The sequence below is a fragment of the Boleophthalmus pectinirostris genome, unplaced genomic scaffold, assembly GCF_026225935.1.
Source record: "Boleophthalmus pectinirostris isolate CB_2022bp ecotype Guang Dong unplaced genomic scaffold, ASM2622593v1 HiC_scaffold_17, whole genome shotgun sequence".
Lineage (NCBI taxonomy): Eukaryota > Metazoa > Chordata > Actinopteri > Gobiiformes > Gobiidae > Boleophthalmus > Boleophthalmus pectinirostris.
The window spans coordinates 25111230-25136903 of record NW_026571115.1 but is presented as its reverse complement, the minus strand read 5'-3'; the positions used below and the strand labels follow the sequence as shown (position 1 = coordinate 25136903).

The 25674-nt window shown below is 38.1% G+C and overlaps 1 protein-coding gene across 1 annotated transcript; it reads right to left on the bottom strand.

The window, feature by feature from the left end:
* Positions 1–83: 83 nt before the first annotated feature.
* Positions 84–21241, bottom strand: LOC110155753 (class II, major histocompatibility complex, transactivator). The gene is made up of 12 exons (XM_055152889.1): positions 20773–21241; positions 16970–17185; positions 15804–15841; positions 15662–15712; positions 15531–15584; positions 14942–15025; positions 14612–14668; positions 11920–12117; positions 8205–8252; positions 6009–6101; positions 2738–2818; positions 84–657 (listed from the first exon to the last, which is right to left on the bottom strand). The coding sequence occupies exons 3-12, from the start codon at positions 15835–15837 to the stop codon at positions 398–400; spliced, it is 960 nt and encodes a 319-aa protein (XP_055008864.1). The 5' UTR covers positions 15838–15841; positions 16970–17185; positions 20773–21241; the 3' UTR covers positions 84–397.
* Positions 21242–25674: the final 4433 nt, after the last annotated feature.

The window sequence follows — 25674 nt, the reverse complement described above, 5'->3', positions numbered from 1 at the left end:
TCGTTACTGATCCTACTGATAATTTGCGGCTGATGGTATCAACAGAGGTGTGATGCTAACTGTAAGCATGTGCTGTCTGAAGCTTTGTTGGACTTTAATCTGAGCTCTACTTTAACACAATCTGAACATAAAGAACTGATCTGGTTTGTGCTACAGTTTTTCAGTAAATCAGTCTCATCTTTTTGTTGAAAAACAAACATCTAAACAGGACCATGAACACTTGTACTCCTCCTTGTAGCCTTCTGAAAATGTGTTGTTTACATCCATTTTGTATTTTTTCTTGAGTTTTCAGACAATTTTAAAACTTATTTGGCTGTATTTGCAAATGAATTTGGGTCTCCATGGTAACTGGTGAACATACACCAATGCACACACGTAGAACACCCCCAGCGTGACGTCACTGCCAAGCATCAATACTGTATATGTCTTCGTCTCTCACCTGGTTTAGTTGGACCACACACTTCTTCCTCTCCGTCTCTCCCATGACGTTGAGCTCCTTGTCCAGGCTTTTGTTGTTATTCTTCCCTGGTCGGATAGCGTCGCGCTGGATCAATTTGAAATCCACGTAGTTTGAGCTGAGGGTCAGTCCATCCCCCATGTCCTCACAGGCTTGTCCCATGTAGTCTTTGGTCTCCTGAATGTAGGTCTTCACTGTCTCTGGAGAAGAACAGATAATGGCGGTTTTGTGGAAATATGTTTTGTTTTGTAAGTTACTTATAGGGCTGCTTATAGGTCCTATATTACGCAAAACTCTTGTGAGCTTTAAGCCATGATAGACTATTGTCACCTAAACAAAAACATACCAGGATTTGTGTTTTGTTTAGTTCATGTTTGTGTATTCATCATTATTAGCATGTCTTCATCTCCAAAGCTCTAAATCCTCTACTAAATACTGTTGCACCCTGTGATGTCATGTAGTGGTAGTTTTCAGGTTCAACAGTTACCTTTTAGCTTTTGTTCAGAGGAGATTCCAGGACTAAAATTATCCAAATTTTTCCAGTGAAGGTGTATGGAGTTTAAAAACACAGTGGAGTGCTTCTTGTATTACTCATAGGACTATAATAAAATATGGAATCCAAGATGGCGTTGTGTTGTTGTCAGTGGTCTGTGCTCATTGGTGCATGGGCCCAAAAAATAAGTTTCTCTTCCGCATTGACTTTCTCAATATGGGCGAGCACCTCCCACCCGTGTGTCGTCTGTAATGAGCACGGCATGGAGCGTTTGGACCAATCAACAAAACTAACTTTTAAGGCACTTTGAGGATTTACATTTTTAAAAAAGTTTATGTTGTGAAAATAGAAAACCAATCCCTACGAAATCTGACCTTTGCGAAAGTTGTGGATGCCCTGTCAGCCGAACACGGGCAGTTTGAATTCCCAAAAATGCCTTGTGCTTTTATTCTCTTATTGGTTTTTTTGGGCCCAAGCTCCCGGGAGCTGCAGCACCTGGAGCGGCCACTAGTCGATCTCGAGCTGGGACAGAGGGGGAGTGCTTTATCCAGTTTTTATTATAGATCCATGTTATTATTACGTGATTATTATGACATGATACACGATAATACATCATAGGGTGGAGCAGAGTGTTTTCCTGTCTGGGTATGTTCTTGATGAGGCAACAGTATCATAACAGGGATCAGATTATTGTGTAATTATGGGACCTTTGAGAACTGCAATATTTATACTATTGTGATATTTTAATATATTTTTTGACTCAATCAGTTCAGTTACAATAAAATCACTAAATGAAGGGTAATTTTGTACTACATAAGGAAAATCACAAATAAAATCTGCTTTTTTCCTTTTACATATTCATGAAAACAGAGGATTTTTAATCAGAGAACCTGGGTGTTATTTCAATTCCCTATTTATAGATACTGAAAGTTTTCAAAATGCTGGTTCCAGGAAAAGGTGTGACAGGGCATGCTGTGGGAAAGTTATCTGTTTGCTTGATTTCCACATTGTTTAATGAATGATTCACTGTTTCACTTTCTGCTGGTAAAATAAGTGATCTTGTTAAAGGGGCAGTTTGGAATTTTGGACATAGGACCTCTATTCCTAGTGAGCCAGAGTGTTGGAGATGAGTGGAGACACTTTTTAAAATATTCCATCCAGTCTTTGTATTTGCAGAGGTCACTGGTGCTAGGCTAGTGCATGTCAATGGCCATAGTTATCCTGCCACTAAAAACAGTCTTACCCACTCCACAAAACACCTGAAGCAAAACTGTTATTACGTCGGACTGTCGATGTGAATGTCTGTGTTGACAGAATAATGTTTGAAATAAAACGAACCTTGCAATCCATGAATTGTCGCATGTTGAGGGACTATTTTCTCATGTATTAGTCCACCGCTGTCAAGCTTTCTATCAGGAAGTGCAACTTGCTACTGGTCAGACATAAATCCTTCACATGCAAGGTTGGTTTTGCTTCTAAAATTATTCTATCGACACAGACATTCACATCGACAGTCTGGCGTAATAATAGATTTGCTTTGGGTGTTTTGTGAAGTGTGTATGATTGCTTTTAGTGGCAGGATAACTATGGCCATTGACAATCACTAGCCTAGCACCAGAGATGCAGTGTTAAAGGTAAAATAAGTGCAAAGGTTCTTTAATCTTGTGGGGAAAAATATCAAAAATCACCAGCTTCTAATCCCTAGGTGTACATTTCAAATTCTGTATCCATTTATATCTATTTTATTTGCCACCTCCAAAAAGTCTAGAACAGTGATTGAAACTTACGTGGCATCGCCGGAGGAGGAGGAGGAGGAGGAGGAAGTGGAAGGTGCGGGGGACTTTGTGATTCACTGGTAACAGACTTCTCTAAAAAAAGAAATAATAATAAAATATGTTGGGTTATGTTAAATGCTATTACATGCGTGAATGAGCAACAATACAATGAAATAAAATACAAGAAAGTAAAGTTCTTTTTTTGGACCATAATGGGAAGAATTTAAAGGGGCATTGTGTAATTTTGCCATAGAGGGTCTGTCAAATACTTTTCTCTGTGGAGATGTCATTGCTCTGCCTGAAATGTTCCACAGTATGACATTAAACAGCTCTAATTTCTATTTATGAAATTACAAGTGGATTTACTGCTAAAAACTACCTAGAAAAACAGACATTTAACTGTGAGCGGGGTTGCCTCTCCACAGACCTGACTTGAAACTTAGAAACCTAGTCTGGTTTGGTCTCCATGAAGATAGAAAGGTTTAATGCCATACTGTGAAACATTCCAGACAAAGCAAAAACATCTCCATTTGACGGACCCTCCACCAGAAAAGTTACACAATGCACTAGGGATGTAATGATATCCAAGTCTTACGATATGATATGTCACGGTACATACCTCACAGTACAATATTTATTGCGATATCATGGGAAAGCTCACGATATGGTGGGGAGGCTCATGATTAGGAATGCAACAATATCCTAATCTCTCGGTACGATATTTACTGTGATATTTTTCAACTTTTTCCACTTAAAATGCCTTGACAAGACTTAATCCAAAAAACTAAGACTTAAAAGTGTTTAGAACTGTTATTTCTTCTTGTAGTCAACACTGAAATGGAGCAAAGGATCATGGTCTATGTAGTTCCCTCTGTCTTTTTTTTTTTTTTTTTTAGCTATTTCTGCACCATAATTCTCAATTTAAGCAAAAAGACTTGTAATTCAATATATTGTGATATTATTGTGAGAACTTTAACAATACGATATCATGATATTTCAGTTATTGTTAAATCCCTACATTTTATTGAACCGTATCCAACCGATTTGAAATATATCATATCAAATCATATCAAATCGAAAGCTCACAGTACTGAGGTATGTATCGTATCGGCAACTTCTGAATGATACCAGCCCTAGTTATACTGCTGTTACCTGATCAAAAACATACCTGGAGTTGTGTTTTGTTTCATTCATTCCTTTGTGAGTCTGTCAACATCTCCAAACCTCAAAATGTCCTGTTCCATCTTTTGATGTCATGAAGCAGTAGTCATCTCCCTTATACCCTTTGTTTAGTAAATAATGGCAGTTTCAGGGCTGAAATTATCCAAATGATATTACTGAAGGTATATATACTTTAAAAACAATCAGGCCATCACAAGGTGGAACAGCGTGTTTTCTGTTTGAGAGAAAAACTCAGCCTAAATATGCAGGATTTGTGTGTTAAACATGTGTGAATGAAACAAAACACAATTCCAGGTCTATTTGTGATGAGGAAACAACATAGATCAGAAAATGGTGTAAACAACAGACCTAAATACTAGGAGTGTAATGATATACAAGTCTCACGATACGATATCGTCACGGAATGAACCTCACGGCACGATATTTATTGCGATATCATGGGAAAGTTCACGATATGATGGAGAGGCTCACAATTAGGAATGTAACTATCCAAATCTCTCAGTACGATATTTTCACGATATACATCTCAAGGTACAAAACTGTGAATATGCTACTTTTTCCTCTTAAAATGCCTTGACAGGATTTAATCCAAAGAACTAAGACTTAAAAGTGTTTAGAACTGTTATTTCTTCTTGTAGTCTACACTGAAATGGAGCAAAGGATCATGGTCTATGTAGTTCCCTCTGTCTTTTAGCTATTGTTGCACTCTTAATTTAAGCAACGAGAATTGTAATTCGATATATTTTGATGGTCCATGATATTATTGTGAGAACTCTGACGATACGATATCACGATATTTCGATTATTGTTACATCCCTACAATGCACCTTTAAAGTGCTGATGACAGGTTTTCATGTTTTTATTTATTAGGTTGTTTGGTCAGCAGTACCTGTGGTTAATATTTATCATAGTTTTACCACAGTTACGTGGCAGTTTGTGGTGAAACGTTGGGAAGAAAAGTACCCAAAAACAAAAAGTAGTAGTGTTGAGTTCTAAAATGGACTCCTGCCAATGACATCAACACGGAAATTCTATCGAAAATACGGGAACAATTTATGAGGAAGGAACGAACAAATTTTTTAGACATTTTTTTAAATCTTAATCTTAACCTTATCTAAATCATAACCATAACCGTAATTACCTCTGCCAATGTCCAACCAGGAAATAAAAATATAAACTTCACCAAAATAAAAATAAAAAGACTAGACAAAACTAGGCAACGTGTTTAGTAAAATCTCAAATACATAAATGTGTAAACTATGATTAATTGAATCTGTCATATGCACTAAAATCCGTGTATCATTCTTTCCAGGACTAAAACAGGACTAAACCAGGTCTAAACCAAGTCTAAACCTTGGACTAAACCAGGATTGAACCAGGACTGAACCAGGACTGAGTGTTGGGATGGGCCCGAGGTGCGCTCGCGTACACTGTGGGGTGATCAGGACTGAGACCAGGACCAAGACCGGGACCAGACCGGGACCAGACCGGGACCAGACCGGGACCAGACCGGGACCAGACCGGGACAGAGACCAGGACTGAGACCAAGACCAGACCGGGACTGAGACCAGGAATGAGACCAGGACTAGCCCAGGACCAGACTGGGACTGAGGCCGGGACCAGATCAGAACAGAGATCAAGACTGAGACCGGTATCAGACTGGTATCAGACCAGTATCAGACCGGCACCAAACCAGGACCAGACCGGGACTGAGACCTGGACTGAGACCGGTTTAGTCCTGGTTTAGACCTGGTTTAGTCCTGGTTCAGTCCTGGTTTAGCCCTGTTTTAGAGCTGGTTTAGTTCTGGTTTAGTCCTGGTTTAGTCCTGTTTTAGTCCTGGTTCAGTCCTGGTTCAGTCTGTAGCCGATGCAAAACTCCAGCATTGCAGTTTAAGTCACAAAAACGAGAAATGGCCATTAACCGTTTTTCTGAAAACTGAAAAAAACTAAATCATTGTCTGTTTTTCATTTTGGTTTTGGAGACAAATAATGAAGAAAATTGTTGTATTTTCATTTTCATATTTTTGGTTTTATTTTGAAAAACGAATAAACTAATGATACACGAATTCACAAACGTAGTGACAATGACTGTGTTACATACCGGGGGTCTGTGTTGCCGTGGAGACAGGAGCGGCGTCTGACAGGGACCCTGACGGTGAAGAGCTGGGGTGAGCTGGAGCCGGGGCCCCGTTCACTAAATGATCAGAAATGGGAAAAAAATTGTAAGTTTGGACATGTATTAAGTTACAGAATATCGAATACCTGCATTAAAATATATTTTGTAACGTATTTTGATACATGGGCCAATCAGAGTACTGCATTCTGAATACTTAGGGTACTTTTACATCGAGTTGTTTTCAGACCTGTTATTGCTGGCAAAAATGATAAACTATAAAACATAATATTGCAACTACTTTATGGGATTGACACAATAACCATAAACCAGTATTTTTTATAATATAGTAAAAACAAAAGCTGCAGTACATAATAAGCAGAATGAAACATTGTATGTTCACATTTAGCGCTTTCGATTCACTCAAAGCTGTTTACTTCACTGCACCACTCACCCATTTACAAACACATTCACAGAAGGTGGGTTAAGTGCCTTGCCCAGAGACAGAACGTCAGCATTCATCTGTGGGAGCTGGATCTAAACGTCCAACTAAGCCAGTGTCGCTCAGCCATAAAAGATTCAACCTGTACGGCTTCACTCTTATCATAAAGCCAAAAAGCAGGGGTGTAGTGGTCGTGGTACGCGGGGGTACACCGTCCACCCACTTCTCCCGACGTGAGATATTAAAAAAATAACAAATATAAAATAGCTACAACTTAAATGTCAAACCAGAGCTATTGGCAATGATGAAAACAAACTGCATAGACTCATATCTGCAGGACTGTCCTATAGTGACCTGAGACATGAGGGACCAGGACTAAAACAGGACTAAAACAGGACTAAACCAGAAAGTCGGCACGGGCCCGGAGGTTCGCCCACGTAGACTGTCGATTACATTTTGCGGACACCCTGCTCCACAAGCTCAGGTTCTCCCTCTCGCTCTCAAGTCCAAGATTAGTCCTGATTTAGTCCTGGTTTAGACCTGGTTAGTCCTGATTTGGTCCTTTTTTATTCCTCGTTTAGTCCTGGTTTAATCCTGGTTTTGTACTGATTCAGTCCTGGTTCAGTTCTGGATTAATCCTGGTTTAGTCCTGTCTTAGTCCTGGTTTAGTCCTAGTTTAGACCTGGTTTAGTCCTGGTTTAGACCTAGTTTCGTTGTGGTTTAGTCCTGTTTTAGTCCTGTTCAGTCCTGGTTCAGTCCTGGTTTAGTCCTGGTTTAGACCTGGTTTAGATTCAGTCCTGGTTCAGTCCTGTTTTAGTCCTGGTTTAGTCATAGTTCAGTCCTGGTTTAGTCCACCTGGTTCAGTTCTGGATTAGTCCTGTTTTAGTCCTGTTTTAGACCTGGTGTAGACCTGGTTCAGTCCTGGTTTAGTCCTGTCTTAGTCCCGGTTTAGTCCAGGTTTAGACCTGGTTTAGTCCTGGTTTAGTCATGGTTCAGTCCTGGTTTAGTCTTCCTGGTTCAGTTCTGGTTTAGTCCTGTTTTAGTCCTGGTATAGTCCTCATTTAGTCCTGCTTTAGACCTGGTGTAGACCTGGTTCAGTCCTGGTTTAGTCCTGGTTTAGTCCTGTCTTAGTCCCGGTTTAGACCTGGTTTAGACCTGGTTTAGTCCTAGTTCAGTCCTGGTTTAGTCCTGTTTTAATCCTGTTTTAGTCCTGGTTCAGTTCTGGTTTAGTCCTCATTTAGTCCTGCTTTAGACCTGGTTTAGACCTGGTTTAGACCTGGTTTAGTCCTTGTTTAGTCCTCCTGATAACATATCGCTCCAGCTTTTACTGAATGAAGTCCATTATGGTGACAGGCCTATTTGCATTTAAAGCACAGTGTAAAGACGCAACATCATATAAACATAAACATATAACAACTTTATATCTGTTTCACAGTTTTTAAAGTATTTCCTCTCACTAATATAGAAAACAAAATAAAATCACACAAACATCACCACAAGAGCAGTTTTGTCTATTGTTCTGATAATTATGTTCAGTTTGCAGCTTATATTACATGATCAAATGTCGGAATGGTTTTAAAAAAAGAAACTGTGCTCTGAAAAACTCCAAATGAAGACGTAACTGCTCCAAATTAGTATTCAGAGTATATTCAGTTACTTCCCCACACTGACTACATGTAAAGTATAATAACGAGAGGCTTAGAGTTATAAGTTACAGAGAAGAAATATAAAGTAGAACTGACCTGGAGACTGAGGAGGGGTGTTACTTTTGGGCTCAGGTGAGACAGGAACTGGAACAAACAAGCACAGGTAGATGAAGAACTTGATTATGCAAGTAAAAGTACAGATACAGGGGCAAAAAAAATACTCAAATAAAGTATAAGTATCACATGAAAAATCTACTTAAGTAAAACAATTGAAGTACCTGTTTAAAAATGTACTTTAAGAGTAAAAGTTAGAAGTATTTTGCAGAGATTTTTAGAACAATTAATGCATAAAATGTAATAATTTTGATAAAAAACTTAGCTGATTTTAAGTGATTACATTTTTCCAGCTGGTTTTGTGTATTTTTGTATTTGGGTTGCTCAAAGTTTACTCAAATAAAAATAAAACTATCACATGAAAAATCTATTTAAGTAAAACTACTGAAGTCCCTGTTTAAAAATGTACTTTAAGAGTAAAAGTTCAAGGTATTTTGCAGAGATTTTTAGAACAATTAACCCATAAAATGTAATAATTTTGATAAAGAACTTTTCAGGGATTACATTTTTGCAGCTGTTTTTGTGTATTTTCGTATTTGGGTTGCTCAAAGTTTACTCAAATAAAAGTAAAAGTATCACATGAAAAATCTACTTAAGTAAAACTATTGAAGTACCTGTTTAAAAATGTACTTTAAGTGTAAAAATTAAAAGTACTTTGCAGAGATTTTTTGAATAATTATTATATTTTTGTATTTAGTTTGCTCAGAGTTGGGACGTTAACTAAAATTTTTATTAAATAAGTCTCTTTTTCAGCCAATCTCAAACCATAAAGAAAAGTACTTTTTACTTTTCAGCCTGGAACGAAAATGTAATGGAGTATAAATTTCAGCACATGCTCTCAAATGTAATGAAGTTAACTAAAAAGTAAAGTGCAAATACCAACAAATTTGACTTAAGTATTGTATTTTACTTTTGTACTTCACAGCTGCAAACAAGTCAATAAGATATTTGTGGAAGACATACACCGGATAATAAACACAGATCACATTTATAGTTTTACAATTTCAAAGTTCAAAACAAAATTCAGTGAAGATAAAAGTGCTATGTAACTTTTCTTCTCAACTACTCAACATGTGAACATCCTCTCTGGTTGGTTTATTTACCCCGCAAGTTCTGCTATTAGAACTGCATGACAAGAAACAGGTAGCAGTGATGTTCAGCTGATACTGAGTTCATAGTTTTTGTTATTATTACGAGTTATTATTATTATTTTAATAGGCAGCAGCAGCACGCTAAGCAGCAGAACGTCCGGGGCAAATAAACAAATAAATAAATATCAAAACTGAAATAGGCACTGAGACTGTTTTTTGATTGTTGTAATTTGAGATAAACTTTAAATTACATACTGGAAAAAGAGGTCGAAATCTGTTTTTTGTTTGACCCTAAAACGGAAAAATTAAATAACAAACTGTTTTCCCATTTTATTGTTTTTCGTTCTTAATTGAAATCCGAAAAAAATTTAAGGTGCATGAACCATCACGGTGTGGAATAGAGTGTTTGCTGTTTGAGAGAAAAACTCCGCCTAAATATGCAGGTTTGTGTTAAACATTTGCGAATGAAACAAAACACAACTGCAGGAATGTTTGTGATGAGGAAACAACATTAGAACACAGAACAAAAAATAGTGTAATATGGACAGTTTAAGGTAGAGACAGAGAAATATACAAATAATTATTATGCTCTGTAAATACTTGAATACCTTCACATTACCACAAGGATTTAAAACCTGCATTTTTGGAGGACCAAAAAGGAAATGCCTGCTTGCCAAATGCCAAACTGATAAGATGAAAACAACAGTGACGCATTTTGAAAGCATTTCTATTGTCAACACGGGGCTAGCATAGGTAATATAAAAAGAAGTGAAAATATCAGTGGTTTATCATCTAGCAACTTGGTCATATGATTAAAAAACTATGAATTTCAACATTTTATACAGTCAGTAGTTGAAGAAGTATTAATCACTTATTTATCTGTAGAGAACTGAAGTAAATGTACCAACTAAGCCACTGTTGCTCAGCCATAAAAGATATTCAATTCAGTGGCTTCACTCTTATCATAAAGCAAAAAAGCAGGCGTGTAGTGGACGTGGTTCATATTAAAAAAATAACAAATATAAAATAGCTACAACTTAAATGTCAAACTGGAGCTACTGGCAATGATGAAAACAACCTGCATAGACTCATGATATCTGCAGGACTGTCCTATAGTGACCTGAGACATGAGGGACCAGGACTAAAACAGGACTGAACCAGGACTAAACCAGGACTGAACCAGGACTGAACCAGGACTAAGTGTCGGGCCCGGCGGTGCGCCCCTGTAGACCATCGAGTGACCGCAGGTGAAAGGACCAGCGCAGAGCTCCACCCCACACGAGGAGAAGCCGTCGCCCAATCGAGCTTTACAGACACCCTGCTCTACAGTTTCGGGGTTCTCCCTACCTCTCTCAAGTCCAAGATTAGTCCTGGTTTAGTCCTGGTTTAGACCTGGTTTAGACCTGATTTAGTCCTGGTTTAGTCCTGGTTCTGTTCTGGTTTAGTCCTGGTTTAGACCTGATTTAGACCTGATTTAGTCCTGATTTAGTCCTGGTTTAGTCCTGGTTCTGTTCTGGTTTAGTCCTGGTTTAGACCTGATTTAGTCCTGGTTTTGTTCTGGTTTAGACCTGGTTTAGACCAGATTTAGTCCTGATTTAGTCCTGGTTTAGTCCTGGTTTAGACCTAGTTTAGACCTAGTTTAGTCCTGGTTAAGACCTGGTTTAAACCTGGTTTAGTCCTGGTTTAGACCTAGTTTAGTCCTTGTTTAGTCCTGGTTTAGACCTGGTTCTGTTCTGCTTTAGACCTGGTTTAGTACTGGTTTAGTCCTAGTTTAGTCCTATTTTAGTCCTGGTTTATTACCCCAAAAATATCTACTTAACTAAAAGTAATAATAATAAAAAAGTTCCTTTTACTTAAAGAGTAAAAAGTATTTCAGGTATTTCAGGCAGATTTTAAGGTCCTATAAAGCTTCAAATATAATGATTTTGATAAAGGTTTGTGCTGAATTTTGTTCAGTAGAAACAACTAAATCACTAGCTGTTTTTATTCATATATATTTGTTTGCTCAAATTATGACCTTGATTATAAAAAAACCCTGAGGTCTCAGATAACAAAAAAAAAACCTTTTACTTCTCAGTCCTGTTAAAACATGAAGTGGAAAAGAAAGTAAAGATTCCTGCTCTCAAATGTAGAGAAGTAAAAGTAAGTATCCACTTAAATTTTAAATGTTATAATGTTGTTTCCTCATCATAAACGCTCCTGGAGTTGATTTTGTTTCATACCTGTTTAAAAAGGTAAGAGTAAAAATTAAAAGTATTTGCTGAGATTTTTAGAACAATTAATGCATGAAACAGATTTTAAGTGATTACATTTTTCCATCTGTTTTTGTGTATTTTTGTATTTGGGTTGCTCAAAGTTTACTCAAATAAAAGTAAAAGTATCACATGAAAAACCTACTTAAGCAAAACTACTGAAGTCCCTGTTTGAAAATGTACTTTAGGAGTAAAACTTAAAAGTATTTTGCAGAGATTTCTAGACTTTTAGAGATGTTTACTTAAATAAAGTACGGCTACTTTACAATAATACTGCTTCAGCATGTTTTTTGCCAGATTGCCAGACGTTATGGTATGATTATCGGTGAATGCGGCCAGACTTGTTCCTCTTACCGAGAATGAAAGCAGGAGCTGGGGCCGCGTGGGGCAGTCTGAAGTGGGGAGGGAGCTTAATCGTCTGCACCACTGATCGGAGACTCTTGCGACTGATGGTGATGATTTCTAAGATGGAGGGCTGAGGAGGAGCGCAGGGACTGGGATACTGGACCGGGGTGTGGAAGGTCTCTCCTGGACCCGTGCCCGGAGCACATGCTGTTAAATAAGAAGTTCAGTTTAGAATCACTGCTGTCAGAGTATGTTAGGAATATCGTGCACAGTTTTATTTTTATTTTTTTGAACTTTTATTGCCACAAATCAGTTCACATCAGCAGTGTCCTGAGACCGGGCCTTCACACAATTTATATATTTACTTTTTTTTTCCCCCGTCTTCAGCCCTCTAGAAGAATAAAAGAGAAAAAAAAATGGCAAAAATGAAGAAAAGGAAAACAAAAATAAATAAATAAAAATAAAAAATAAGGCATGTTAGGGCATACGTGTCTTATTTGAAAAAGTCAACAATTGGGCTCCACTTCTTTTCAAAAGTTGGCACCTTGAGCTGTAGTTGAGCCGTTAACAGTTCCATTGTATAAACTTATCGTACAAATTTGAAACAGAAACATGTGTTTGCTAATAATATTTGAAATTGAAATGTTTTTTTTTATGTAAAGAAAAAAGGGATCACTGCTTCCTGACACCCCTACTCGACGGTCTATCTGACATCAAGGCCCAAAACTTTTAAAAACTGAACAAAGCAAAGACTGAGGTGATATTGTTCAGATCTGGCGGTACTGTCATTGATGTGGGACGCCTCAAAAATTATGTTCACCCCACAGGCACCAACCTTGGCATCACCTTAGACAGTGATTTGGCAAGCAGATCAATAGTGTTTTATGTGTTTTTATCATTTGCGGTTTTTATCTAAAGTCAAACTGTTAGAATAATTGTATATGTTATCCCATATTTTCTTTGTATTGTTTTTGTGTGAATAATGTTTTGTGCTTAATAACTATGCAGTGACCTGTCACCCACGCTGCACACCGCGAAAACAATGACTTATTCAGCTCTTGCTGGGAAAGAGGACAGCTCCCAAGGTTGACGGAAAGGAGGGGAGGCACTGTTCCTAAAGATGCTACACCTTATCAGCCACCTGCTGTTGATAGACGTATTTGCAAAATGAAATCATGTCTGGTGTTTCTACTGTTTGTTGCTGTTTTTCAACCCCTCCCCTTTAGAGAAACACCCATTGTAACTAGGGACCCTCTTATGACAATAAAAAGAGGAGACGCAGAGAGTGCATCAGAGCGGGTAGAGACTGTAACGGTAAATGCACTCTCTGTCCGCCCTCCTCATGAGAAACGATATTAATCTCTTGTCTTTCTTCTGATTTTTACAATGTTTAGGTGGGCTTAAACCTGACACAAACCTTTTCTATCTTTTAAACTTTCTGAACTGTATTCCAGCATCTTACAAAATGCACCTTAGCGACTACATTTAGTCCAAAACTCTGCAGCGTGACTTTTAACAGGAACCAAAAGAAGAGACCACATAACCCCAATTCTTGAGTAATTCGATTTGCTTCCTGCTTTAAGACTTTATTGTTTGTTTTTAAAGCTTTGAATGGACTGGCCTCACAGTACACGTCTCATGGACCTCATCCAAATTTACACCCCCACACGGTCTGAGGTCCCAGGGCCAGCTCCGGCTTCAAACGAGACTTAAAACCAGGGAGGGGACAGGACCTTCCGTGTCTTAAGACACACTTTCATTCTCTGGCTTTTAACACCGCGTGAGTTATATGGCCCTCTGTGTCTTTTATATACTTTATCTATTTTTAATGTATTTTATTGCTTTTACTTTTTTTATTGCTATTCTGTGGTTTTGCTCTTGATTTATTTTACTGGTTTTATTGTTTTGAGACTAGAATGATTAAGTCTGAGCATTTATTTTATCATTTTATTATTACCTGGTCCCAGAAGGGTTGACCAGGTTTTGTATTCACCCTATGTGCCCGTGTTTGTGTGTGTGTGTCTGTCCACCTGCAATAATTCTGCCATTTATGGACCGATTGTCACCAAATTCGGTACGTAGGTCAAGCCCCCGTGCTCGATGCCGCAGAAAAAGTTTGGTGATGATCCGAGGTCATTTGAGGTCACACGGGTCAATTGAAAGGTCACGCCATTATAAAGGACAGGCAAGTTCGGCAAGTTCTGAACCATCTGCGGGCTAAAATATTCGCCCAATCATCACACAAGTTGGCACACACATAACGCCTCAGGTTGATATCTCTGATTACGCTTGTTGTTGTTATTATTATGTATTTGTGCAGCACTTTGGAAACTGTTTGTGAAATGTCCTATAGAAATAAAGTGGATTGGATTGGATGTGTTTTATGGTTAATCAGTGTAATTCCAGTCTCTATCCTCATTCTTTGTCCTGAGCTGAATGACAAACTTGGCACGACTACTTGAATATAATAGAACTATGCTTAGTGGTGCATTAGTTGTTGACTATTTCACAATCCTAGTTCAATTGTACAGTGGTTAAATTGTACAAGTTCTTATTTCTCTTTCTATTGATTAAAGTTCCTGTTTCATTCACAGAAGTTATAAAGTTCTGACCAATCAAATGCACATTTGCACACACACACACACACAGACACACACACACACACACACACACAGAGACACATACATATACGATGCTTTACCTGGTAGAATTCTTTGCCTTTTGGGTGGTGATGTTGTGTTCTCATTATCACCACGCTCTAGTGAAGGGGAGAAACCAAAAAGGAAGTTATGTGAAGTATTCATTCTAAAAACAATACCTTACATTTGACTTTTACAAACTCGACTCTCTCAAATGACCACAGCACTCTAGATTGGACAGTACTGGGTAGATCGTAAGGTGGCCAATGTACGCCACTGGCCAATCCGTGACGCACATTCAGACATGAGGCAAGGTGGCTGAAGTGTCTTGCCCAAAAACACGACAAGCTACTCTGAGCTACGACTGGAATCAGCAGCAGATAAACATTCACCTCTTTTTCTTCGGTACGGCTGAATTTTTGTTTTCCTCCCTTGAAAACCTTCATGTGCACCTCCACTTGAAGCAGCGCCTTTCCCTGAGGGCCAAAAAAGAGGAAGGAAACTGTCAGTGTTGAATCTATATGTGAATTTGAAATGAAAACTTTCACTAAAACACACTTTATGAAGCACTTGTTTTAGCACGTGGTCCAAATGATCCTTAATGTAGCAAGCATTATTTACCAACCAGTTTGATTTGGAGTGTTTGCAGTTTTTCACATTTTAAAGATTGAGAATTCAAGATAGCAAATATTCTTTCTATACTCATTGTCAATCATTGAGCTGGAGTTTTTATAACAGAGCAAGTAAAATTACACAGCACCAATTAATCATTATGTTTAGTTTCGTTTAATCGGGTCAATGGAGTCAATTATTATTCAGGCCCTGTGTCATTTTAGGACTAATATGGGGCCATCGTGCTGTAGACTTTGGGAATAGCTGAATTCTTAAATCTAGTTATATGTTAATTATAATACAGCAATTTATATGAACATAATTCAAGTCTTAAACACTATAAGCTCTTTACAAAATGGCGGTCCTTACTGTGGCTCTCTGCTTCATCCTCACTTGCCAGCAAACGAAAGAGATCGTCTGGATCTGGAAAACAATGAGCATTACGAACAGATCAGAGACAGGACATGCATCAGAGAGGACTATTTCCATGTCTTACTTACCCACAATACCATCCAGATTTTCATCTTCCAAGCATTGGAGCAGGAAGTCATCTACAAGTGACCAAACACTGAGTGAGCTAATTGTGGGATTCATTTATTTTGATCTTATTAATTAAGTAGTACTACTATCACGGCACCTCACCTGAAAGATACTGCTCTAGATCCACTTCCTGCATTTTGCTGTGAAAATGTTAAAAAGATCAGAACAATGCCCAAGTTACTTTTGTCCATTTAAGGCAGGGCTGTCCAAACTTTTGTCACTGCAGACCACACACTGAAACAGTACAGTGAGTCAAGAAGGTGGGTGTTTTTCACATATTTGATAGAGACACTGTACCTTATGGCTGGGAAATTAATTTTAAGCCTGAATTACAATATAATGTAATGTTATAAGCAGTATTACTTGAATTTGTAGTAAAAATTCTGCCAGAGATAATTTGGGCCGGTTTAGCAGGAGGCCTGAGGGCCAATAAAAATTGGACTGAGGGCCACATTTGGCCCCCGAGCCATAGTTTGGACACCCCTGATTTAAGGCAACACAAGTAGCTTATAAGAGAAGTCCCAGAAAAATTTGCAAAAATGCTATTCAGAAACAGAAACAGAAAAATAAGTAAAAGGGGCTGCAACTGACACAATCATTTATTGGGCTGTAAGCAACAGGAAGCGCTCTAAGTATGGAAAATGTGTCAGTTGAATTTATATGGCACCCTTCCAGACCCCAAAGCACTCTACAGTGCATTATTCATTAATTTCACACTGACAAGCTACTGTTGTAGCCACAGCTGCCCTGGGGGACTCATGGAAGCAACGCTGACAGTCTGCGCCAAAGACCCCTTCGACCACCATCAACACTCACGCACTCCTGGTATTCCCCTCTGTCTCCTATTCAAGAGATCAGGCTTTCACTTTGCCTGTATGTCCATTAAGTTTAGAAAGTAAAAGTGTTTAGTAAAATTTATATGGCTAAAATGCATGTACAATACATAAAATGTATGTATTGTACATACACGTATGCATGTAAAATACAATTGCTGTGAAAAGGTCCCCAGGCCAAATAAGATACAGGCTTGTGAACACCGCTCAGAGTAAGGGGAAAAAAAAAAAAGCTTTCATTTATTCTGGCAAAAAGGTTAGTCCTATAGATATAGTATAGTATATAAAATATGCATGGACAAACTACACACAGCACTGTTTTTTTTTTGTTCATAACTTGATTAGCTACACAATCCGTATTAATAATGCAAACGCACAGACATCATCGAACTCTGCTCTTTGTGCGTAATGGATGAACTGCCATGGCGCACTTACCTGCAGCCCGCGTGTTCAGATGCTGAGCCCGTGACCGCATGCGACCTCTACACCGACATTATCCTCCGTGTTCCTCCACGTAAACAGTCCAGGCTGATGTATAGATGCATGTACAGTGGCCTCGTTCCGTTTTTAGCGCTCACCAACGCGCAAAGCAGTTTCGTCTGCGCTCTTACTTTCACTTTACTGGTGACGCCACGCCAAATGCACGGTTGCCTAAAAAAGGAGGACAAACAAAACATGACGCTCATGTTATGGCAAACTGGCTTCATCAGTCTTTAGCAAGCGACTCTTTTTCTCTTTTAGAGTTTGTGAGAAGTGAAAAGTTGGTGGGAATTCGGATATAGTTGGTCCTTGGGTGTAACCACTAAAGAAAAAATCATCCAAAAATCATTCAACATTTGTGAATTTGCGTTTTACATACAGGCAAAGTAAAATGTAATCTGTAATTTAACGATCTTACATTTGTTTACATTTACAATTACAAGTGTTAATATTAATGTCATCAATAAGGAAATCATCACGTTTTAAAATCTGAAAACCACCAATATTCTTCAACTATTTCTTCAACACTCAAAAATAGCTGCTCTAAGAATTGTCCAAATTTTTTCATCTGTATCCTAAAAAAAGCTTGTATTTTCCAGTAATTGTGTGAGTAGGCTACATTCCTTGGTATGGTCACTCCTTTTCTTTTTCAATGTCTTTTTTTTTTCGTAGAGGTGCACGGAAAGGTTCAATCAACTCGCATTCAGTCTATTAAAACTGTTTTTATTGCTTTATCTCTGCTGAACAAAAGGTAAAAGGTAGCGCTGTTAACATAAAAACTACCACTTCATGACATCACAAGGTGGGACAGAGCATTTTGAGTTTTGAAGATGCAGGCAGTAATAATAAAGAGTTACTCAAACATATGTGAGTGAAACAAAACACAACTCCAGGTCTGTTTTTGATGAGGTAACGACATTATAACACGGTATAATCAGGGCATTTAATATCAAACTGTGAAACATTCCAGGTAAAACAATGAGACAAGAGGGTGACGGACACTCTACCTGAAAAGTTACATGATGTACCTTTAAGTAACTAAAACAGAAAGATAAGTAATAAATAAATGTCATAGGAAGATGATTGACAGGACACAGGGTTATCTGTTACATAAGAGTGAGTTGCTGAGTTGTTGTACAGTTGTAGGGAGTATTATCCGTTACATAAGGGTGAGTTGTTGTACAGTTGTAGGGAGTATTATCTGTTACATAGGGGTGAGTTGTTGTACAGTTGTAGGGAGTATTATTTGTGACATAAAAGTGAGTTATTGTACAGGTGTAGGGAGTATTATCTGTTACATAAGGGTGAGTTGTTGTACAGTTGTAGGGAGTATTATTTGTGACATAAGGATGAGTTGATGTACAGTTGTAGGGAGTATTATCTGATACATAAGGATGAGTTGTTGTACAGCTGTAGGGAGTATTATCCGTTACATAAGGGTGAGTTGTTGTACAGTTGTAGGGAGTATTATCCGTTACATAAGGGTGAGTTGTTGTACAGTTGTAGGGAGTATAATTTGTGACATAAGAGTGAGTTGTTGTGCATCTGTAGGGAGTATTATCTGTTACATAAGGGTGAGTTGTTGTACAGTTGTAGGGAGCATTAGCTGTTACATAAGTGTGAGTTGAATCAGAGCATTTGGAGCTTTGGAGATGTAGACAGTATCAATAAAGAGTTACTCAAAAATGTGTGAGTGAAACAAAACAAAATTCCAGGTCTGTTTTCGATGAGGTAACAACATTATAACACGGCATAATTAGGGCATTTAATATCAAACTGTGGAACATTCCAGGCCACACAATATGAGACAAAAGGGTGACGGACACTCTACCTGAAAAGTTACATTGGGCACCTTTATATAACCTATTAACTTTGATGTAACACTACAACACTTAATGAGCAGCTCGAGCCCTGTTTAATGATACTGTTTTATTGAATAGACTTTTGTATTTGCTCTGATCAAAAGTCAGAGGTGTGTCCACATAGCGTCTTGCTTCACCTGCAGAGCCACACGGCCGGTTTACTGTGGAGTTTTGGTGCAGCCGTGGGAAGTACCTGGTTTGACTCGTTCACCAGTTTGGTATGTAATCCATCAAAGATTAACCAATCAGATAAAACCGCCATCATTACAGGTGAATTTCCAACCGGGCCAAAGTTGCTTTTTGAGTGTTCTACATAGATACAAAAGACCCGGCCCCACTTTCAATTTGCACCATTGTGTCGTTGGGCAAGTCATTACAGGAATAAGGCCCAGTTTCAAGTGACATGAAGCGGCAAATGAAAATGTGGTTCAGTTTCATTTTAGATATCAATACTATAAGTTTTAAGTCTTGGAAAGTTTGAAAATGCACTGTGTAACTTTTCAGATAGGGTAACCAATACACTATCTCAACGCCACGAACATGTTGAATTGCATTGCCTGAAATGTTCCACGGTATGGCATTTGATTCTATCTTGCATTTGTGTAATTACAAGTGTTTATATTGGTTAAAAACATGCATTCTTACTCCGGGTTTGGGTGGCCTCTAGTCTGATTCATCTGTCTGACCTCGCAGAGTTATAATTCTTTTTTATACTTTTTTTTCATTAAACCAATCGCTGCTATTTGGTCGTGATGTATGTAATGCACCGCTAACTGCTATATTAAGCCTTTCCCAAATCCCGTAGGAAGAAGGGCAATAACGTCTTTCCCCTTGATGAAATTCACCAAACATTCTCTTTGTTCCAGCTCCTCGATCTCGGGAATCGTTGACAGCACAGAATGCATGGTTCTTCGCTGATTGGCTGGTGCCCGAACTCGCACTTTCGGGGTTTTTGCGAACCGTCTAGTGTATTCCGATTCCTGACCTAGTCGCTGGAGAGAAATGAAATTGAGCGGAAGCACAAGGTGGCACCAGCCTGACTAGGTGGCCTCTCCACAGATCTGCCTATGCAGAGATAAAGCAATAAAATCTTGTAGTGCACCAAATAGAAAGGCAAAGACAAGGTATAAAAGTGAGTTTAAATCTAATAACGTCAAAAAAAGATGTAATTTAACAAAGGCTCAAATTAGGTAAATCGTTAACATAAAAGCTGGGCCCAACTGGGGAACTTAAATCAAACTGAACAGAACAAACAAACGTAACCAGACAAAGAAGAGGGGTGTTTAAATACATGAGGACCAACTAGAACTGAACACAAGAGGGGAGAATTACACTAAATAATTAACTAAAACTACTAACTTAATCAAAATAACAAGGCAAACAAGTATAATACAGAAAATAACTAGAAAAGCACTCAGAGAGCGCAGACCTCCGCCAAGGACTACCCCCATTTTTTATATAAATTGCGATAAAATCAGTCTTCTGGATCAGATCCGGATCAGCCTTTGGAATATGAAAGAGGATCCCATTGTCCATCCCTGAGTCAAATTTCATGGGGTTTGGTCAATAATTAACCGAGATATTGAGAAACAAAATTTTTGGCCCCATTTTACCACAATGTTAACTAAAATTTCAAAGTGATCCAGAATCCAGGATTTCTTCCGGATCACCCCCAAAATGAAATCAGTTCTTCCTTTTCACATTTCCAACACATCCTGAAAATTTCATCAAAATCGGTCCATAACTTTTTGAGTTATGTTGCTAACAGACAAACAAACAAACAAACAAACAAACAAACAAACACCAGCAAAAACATAACCTCCTTGGCGGAGGTAAAAAAGACCTTAAACAATCTAGACAAACGAGCTCAGTAAAACAAACTAAATGGTGCTTCACCCCTTTGTTTGGTGTTGATGGTCTCTGCCATGGGTCCTCTGTCTGGCCACTCAAACAAAACAAAAACAAAAAAAAAGTTTAAGTAAATAATTCAGACTTATATTAACTAAAATGTGTGCACCAGAAGTAGAATATAAGTCTAAATAAATGAATTAAAATATGTGTGATGTAATTAACTTAATGTAAATGAAATGAAATAATACTAACATTGTGAAGTGGTGGCAGAGGTGTCCACCACACATCTCCATGGAGACAAGCAGGTGGCAGTCTCCATCAGAAAAGTTACACAGTGCACCTTTATGTTCCCCTATACTATGCACAATAATAGTTTAGATAGACTGGAGCAACAGAACAGATTCAAAGGAACAGTTTTACAAGTTAGTGTGATAAAGTGTAATAAAATGTTCAATAAAAAATAAATAAACTGCACCATACTAAGTTTTATATGTGAAAAGTGCAATACTGTGTACACACTGCCAACTGTCTCCATTATCAACACAAAAAAACTGGCTACCACACCCACACCAAATGGTAAACAGGCCATGTCTCGTCCCAGTCCAGTCAAAATGAAACTGAAAGTATAGCACTCCCAGAATAGCCTGTGTAGCTCAATGGGATTGGAGTTCTAAACTCCCCAGCATTACCACTCGTTCAGGAATGGTTTAACCGGTTCAAGACATGCCTACAAAGCTTGAGGTTTTTCGGGAATACCATGATGACTCTGTTACTGCTGGCTGTAGTTTCAGATCATTACCAGTGTTGGGAAGGTTACTTTTAAAATGTATTCCTCTACAGATTACAGATTACATACCCCAAAATGTAGTTTGTAACTTAATCCACTAAATTACTTAAAGTGAGTAATGTAATCTGAATACTTTGGATTACTTGATATTGTCATGCTTTTTAAAATGACATGAATGTGGCGACCACATCCTGAAAATCCTTGTTTGTTCTCTTCAAATTGTGTGTTGAGCCCAAGTCTCCATGAACAGACTTTTGTTCACGTAAGATGTTTTATCTGCTAAAAGACAATAAAAAGTCCATCCATCCATCCATCCATTTTCTTCCGCTTATCCGGGGCGGGGTCGCGGGGGCAGCAGTCTAAGCAGAGTCTCCCACACTTCCTTTACCCCAGACACGTCCTCCAGCTCCTCCTCCGGAGGAGGACCGGAAAGTCCAGTCTTTCCTTAACCACATTAAAAATATTACTGATGGAGAAATGCTTTCTGTATGAGATCAATTATATCCACCCTACTGTTAGGTGTCACATTGTTTACACCTGGTTTGGTCCTGCTTTTAGTCCTGGTTTTAGTTCTAGTTTAGTCCTGGTTTAGTCCTGCTTTTAGACCTGGTTTAGTCCTGGTTTGGTCTTGGTTTAGTCCTGGTTTTAGCTCTAGTTTAGTCCTGGTTTTAGTTCTAGTTTAGTCCTGGTTTTAGACCTGGTTTTAGTTCGAGTTTAGTCCTAGTTTAGTCCTGGTTTTAGTTTTAGTTCTAGTTAAGTCCTAGTTTAGACCTGGTTTAGTCCTGGTTTAGTTCTGGTTTTAGTCCTGGTTTAGTCCTGGTTTTAGTCCTGGTTTAGCCCAAAATGTGAAAACAGGAACATACTGCCATGTAATCCATTTATTTCAACAAAGTAACTGTAATCCAATTACCACTCACTGAAACAGTAACTGTAACTGAATACAGTTACTCATAATTTGTACTCTGATTATGTAACTCCGGTACATGTAATCTGTTACTCCCCAACACTGATCATTACCTTTAACCCCTCTAAATCTGTGTTTATGATGGAGTTATATTTATAAATGAGTTGTTTAATTGTTTCTTTAAATGCTGTGTCATGTTCTGATGCTTATTGACTTTATTAACTTTATTAATTTACATGATTGTTGATGTAAAATGTTTAACATTTATTCATAAACTGATTATGTGTGTCATTTTTAGTTGGTTATATGAGTCAAAATATTGTTGTAGATTACCAGACAAAATGAGAGCTAAACAGACAGATTAAAAGATACAAGAAATCACAGTAAAGCTCCTTAAATCCATTCAAGTGTCCGTCTTCACTCTCTGACTTAGACAAACTTTATTGATCCACGAGGGAAATTATTTGGACACAGTGGCTCACACATCACAATATAATATAATAACAAAGAGAAAAAAATATAAATGGTAATAATACATTCTAAATAAATAGCAAAAAAGGTGTGAAATAAAACATAATTATATAAATGTAAATGTAAAGACAGTGCAGCGATGATATGGTGATTGACAGGACATACGGTTATCTGTTACATAAGGGTGAGCTGTTGTACAGTTGTAGGGAGTATTATCTGTTACATAAGGGTGAGTTGTACAGTTGTAGGGAGTATTCTTTGTTACATAAGGGTGAGCTGTTGTACAGTTGTAGGGAGTATTATCTGTTACATAAGGGTGAGTTGTACAGTTGTAGGGAGTATTCTTTGTTACATAAGGGTGAGCTGTTGTACAGTTGTAGGGAGTATTATCTGTTACATAAGGGTGAGTTGTACAGTTGTAGGGAGTATTATTTGTGACATAAGGGTGAGTTGTACAGTTGTAGGGAGTATTATTTGCTACATAAGGGTGAGTTGTTGTACAGTTGTAGGGAGTATTATTTGCTACATAAGGGTGAGTTGTTGTACAGTTGTAGGGAGTATTATTTGTTACATAAGGGTGAGCTGTTGTACAGTTGTAGGTAGTATTATTTTCTACATAAGGGTGAGTTGTTGTACAGTTGTAGGGAGTATTATCTGTTACATAAGGGTGAGTTGTACAGTTGTAGGGAGTATTCTTTGTTACATAAGGGTGAGCTGTTGTACAGTTGTAGGGAGTATTATTTGTTACATAAGGGTGAGTTGTACAGTTGTAGGGAGTATTATTTGTGACATAAGGGTGAGTTGTACAGTTGTAGGGAGTATTATTTGCTACATAAGGGTGAGTTGTTGTACAGTTGTAGGGAGTATTATTTGCTACATAAGGGTGAGCTGTTGTACAGTTGTAGGGAGTATTATTTTCTACATAAGGGTGAGTTGTTGTACAGTTGTAGGGAGTATTATTTGTTACATAAGTGTGAGCTGTTGTACAGTTGTAGGGAGTATTATCTGTTACATAAGGGTGAGTTGTTGTACAGTTGTAGGGAGTATTATCTGTTACATAAGGGTGAGTTGTTGTACAGTTCTAGGGAGTATTATTTGCTACATAAGGGTGAGTTGTTGTACAGTTGTAGGGAGTATTATTTGTTACATAAGTGTGAGCTGTTGTACAGTTGTAGGGAGTATTATCTGTGACATAAGGATGGGTTCTTCTACAGTTGTATGGAGTGTGACCTGTAATCTTACGTTCCCCATCAGGACTGACATAACCACAGGCACCTTCTCTGCAGTTTTACTTTCACTGCAGCTCAACACTTCCTCTGCCAACATTCCACAGGGAAGTTAGGTTTAGCTCCTTGGAAGACACAATAGGCCAACTGCACAGCTGGGCCACACCACAAAGAACAAAGAGACCAGCAAAAATGAAAGGAAAAGAAAAAGACAAAAACGCCCCAAAAACATGGTGAATGTTTAATAGGTCGAAACAAGTAATAAAAAGAAAATAACATAATGCTAACATCCTTAACCTATCCTTTTCCTACTACTACTATGACTAGTAGTAGTAGTATTTCCATGGGTACTCACCCTTATGTATCAGATAATACTCCCTACAGCTGTACAACAACTCACCCTTATGTCACAAATAATAGTCCCTACAACTCTTCAACAACTCACCCTTATGTATCAGATAATACTCCCTACAACTGCACGACAACTCACTCTTATGTCACAGATAATAATTCCTACAACTGTGCAACTCACCCTTATGTGACAGATAATACTCCCTACAACTGTGCAACAACTCTACATCACAGATAATACTCCCTACAACTGTGCAACAACTCACCCTTATGTAACAGATAATACTCCCTACAACTGTACAACAACTCACCCTCATGTGATAGATAATACTCCCTACAACTGTACAACTCACCCTTATGTCAGATAATACTCCCTACAACTGTGCAACAACTCACCCTTATGTAACAGATAATACTCCCTACAACTGTGCAACAACTCACCCTTATGTAACAGATAATACTCCCTACAACTGTGCAACAACTCACCCTTATGTAACAGATAATACTCCCTACAACTGTGCAACAACTCACCCTCATGTGATAGATAATACTCCCTACAACTGTACAACTCACCCTTATGTCACAGATAATACTCCCTATAACTGTGCAACAACTCACCCTTATGTAACAGATAATACTCCCTACAACTATACAACTCACCTTTATGTATCAGATAATACTCCCTACAACTGTACAACTCACCCTTATGTATCAGATATTACTCCCTACAATTGTACAACTCACCTTTACATCACAGATAATACTCCCTACAACTGTACAACTCACCCTCATGTGATAGATAATACTCCCTACAACTGTACAACTCACCCTTATGTATCAGATATTACTCCCTACAATTGTACAACTCACCTTTACATCACAGATAATACTCCCTACAACTGTACAACAACTCACCTTTATGTCACAGATAATACTCCCTACAGCTGCACAACAACTCACCCTTATGTCCCAGATAATACTCCTTACAACTGTACAACTCACCATTATGTATCAAATAATACTCTCTACAACTGCACAACTCACCCTTGTCATTGATAATGCTCCCTACAACTGTGCAACAACTCACTCTTATGTCACAGATAATACTCCCTACAACTGTACAACTCACCCTTGTGTATCAGATAATACTCCCTACAACAGCACAACAATTCATCCTTATATAACAGATATTTTTTATTGCTACTTAT

Bases quoted from the DNA above. Each gene is read 5' to 3' on its own strand.
- LOC110155753 (XM_055152889.1), bottom strand. From the start codon at position 15,837: ATGCAGGAAGTGGATCTAGAGCAGTATCTTTCAG. The intron at 14,669-14,941 runs GTGAATGTTTAT...CCCCTTCACTAG, and splicing joins GCCGTACCGAAGAAAAAGAG to AGCGTGGTGATAATGAGAAC. The intron at 12,118-14,611 runs GTAAAGCATCGT...CTTATTTAACAG, and splicing joins AAGGCAAAGAATTCTACCAG to CATGTGCTCCGGGCACGGGT.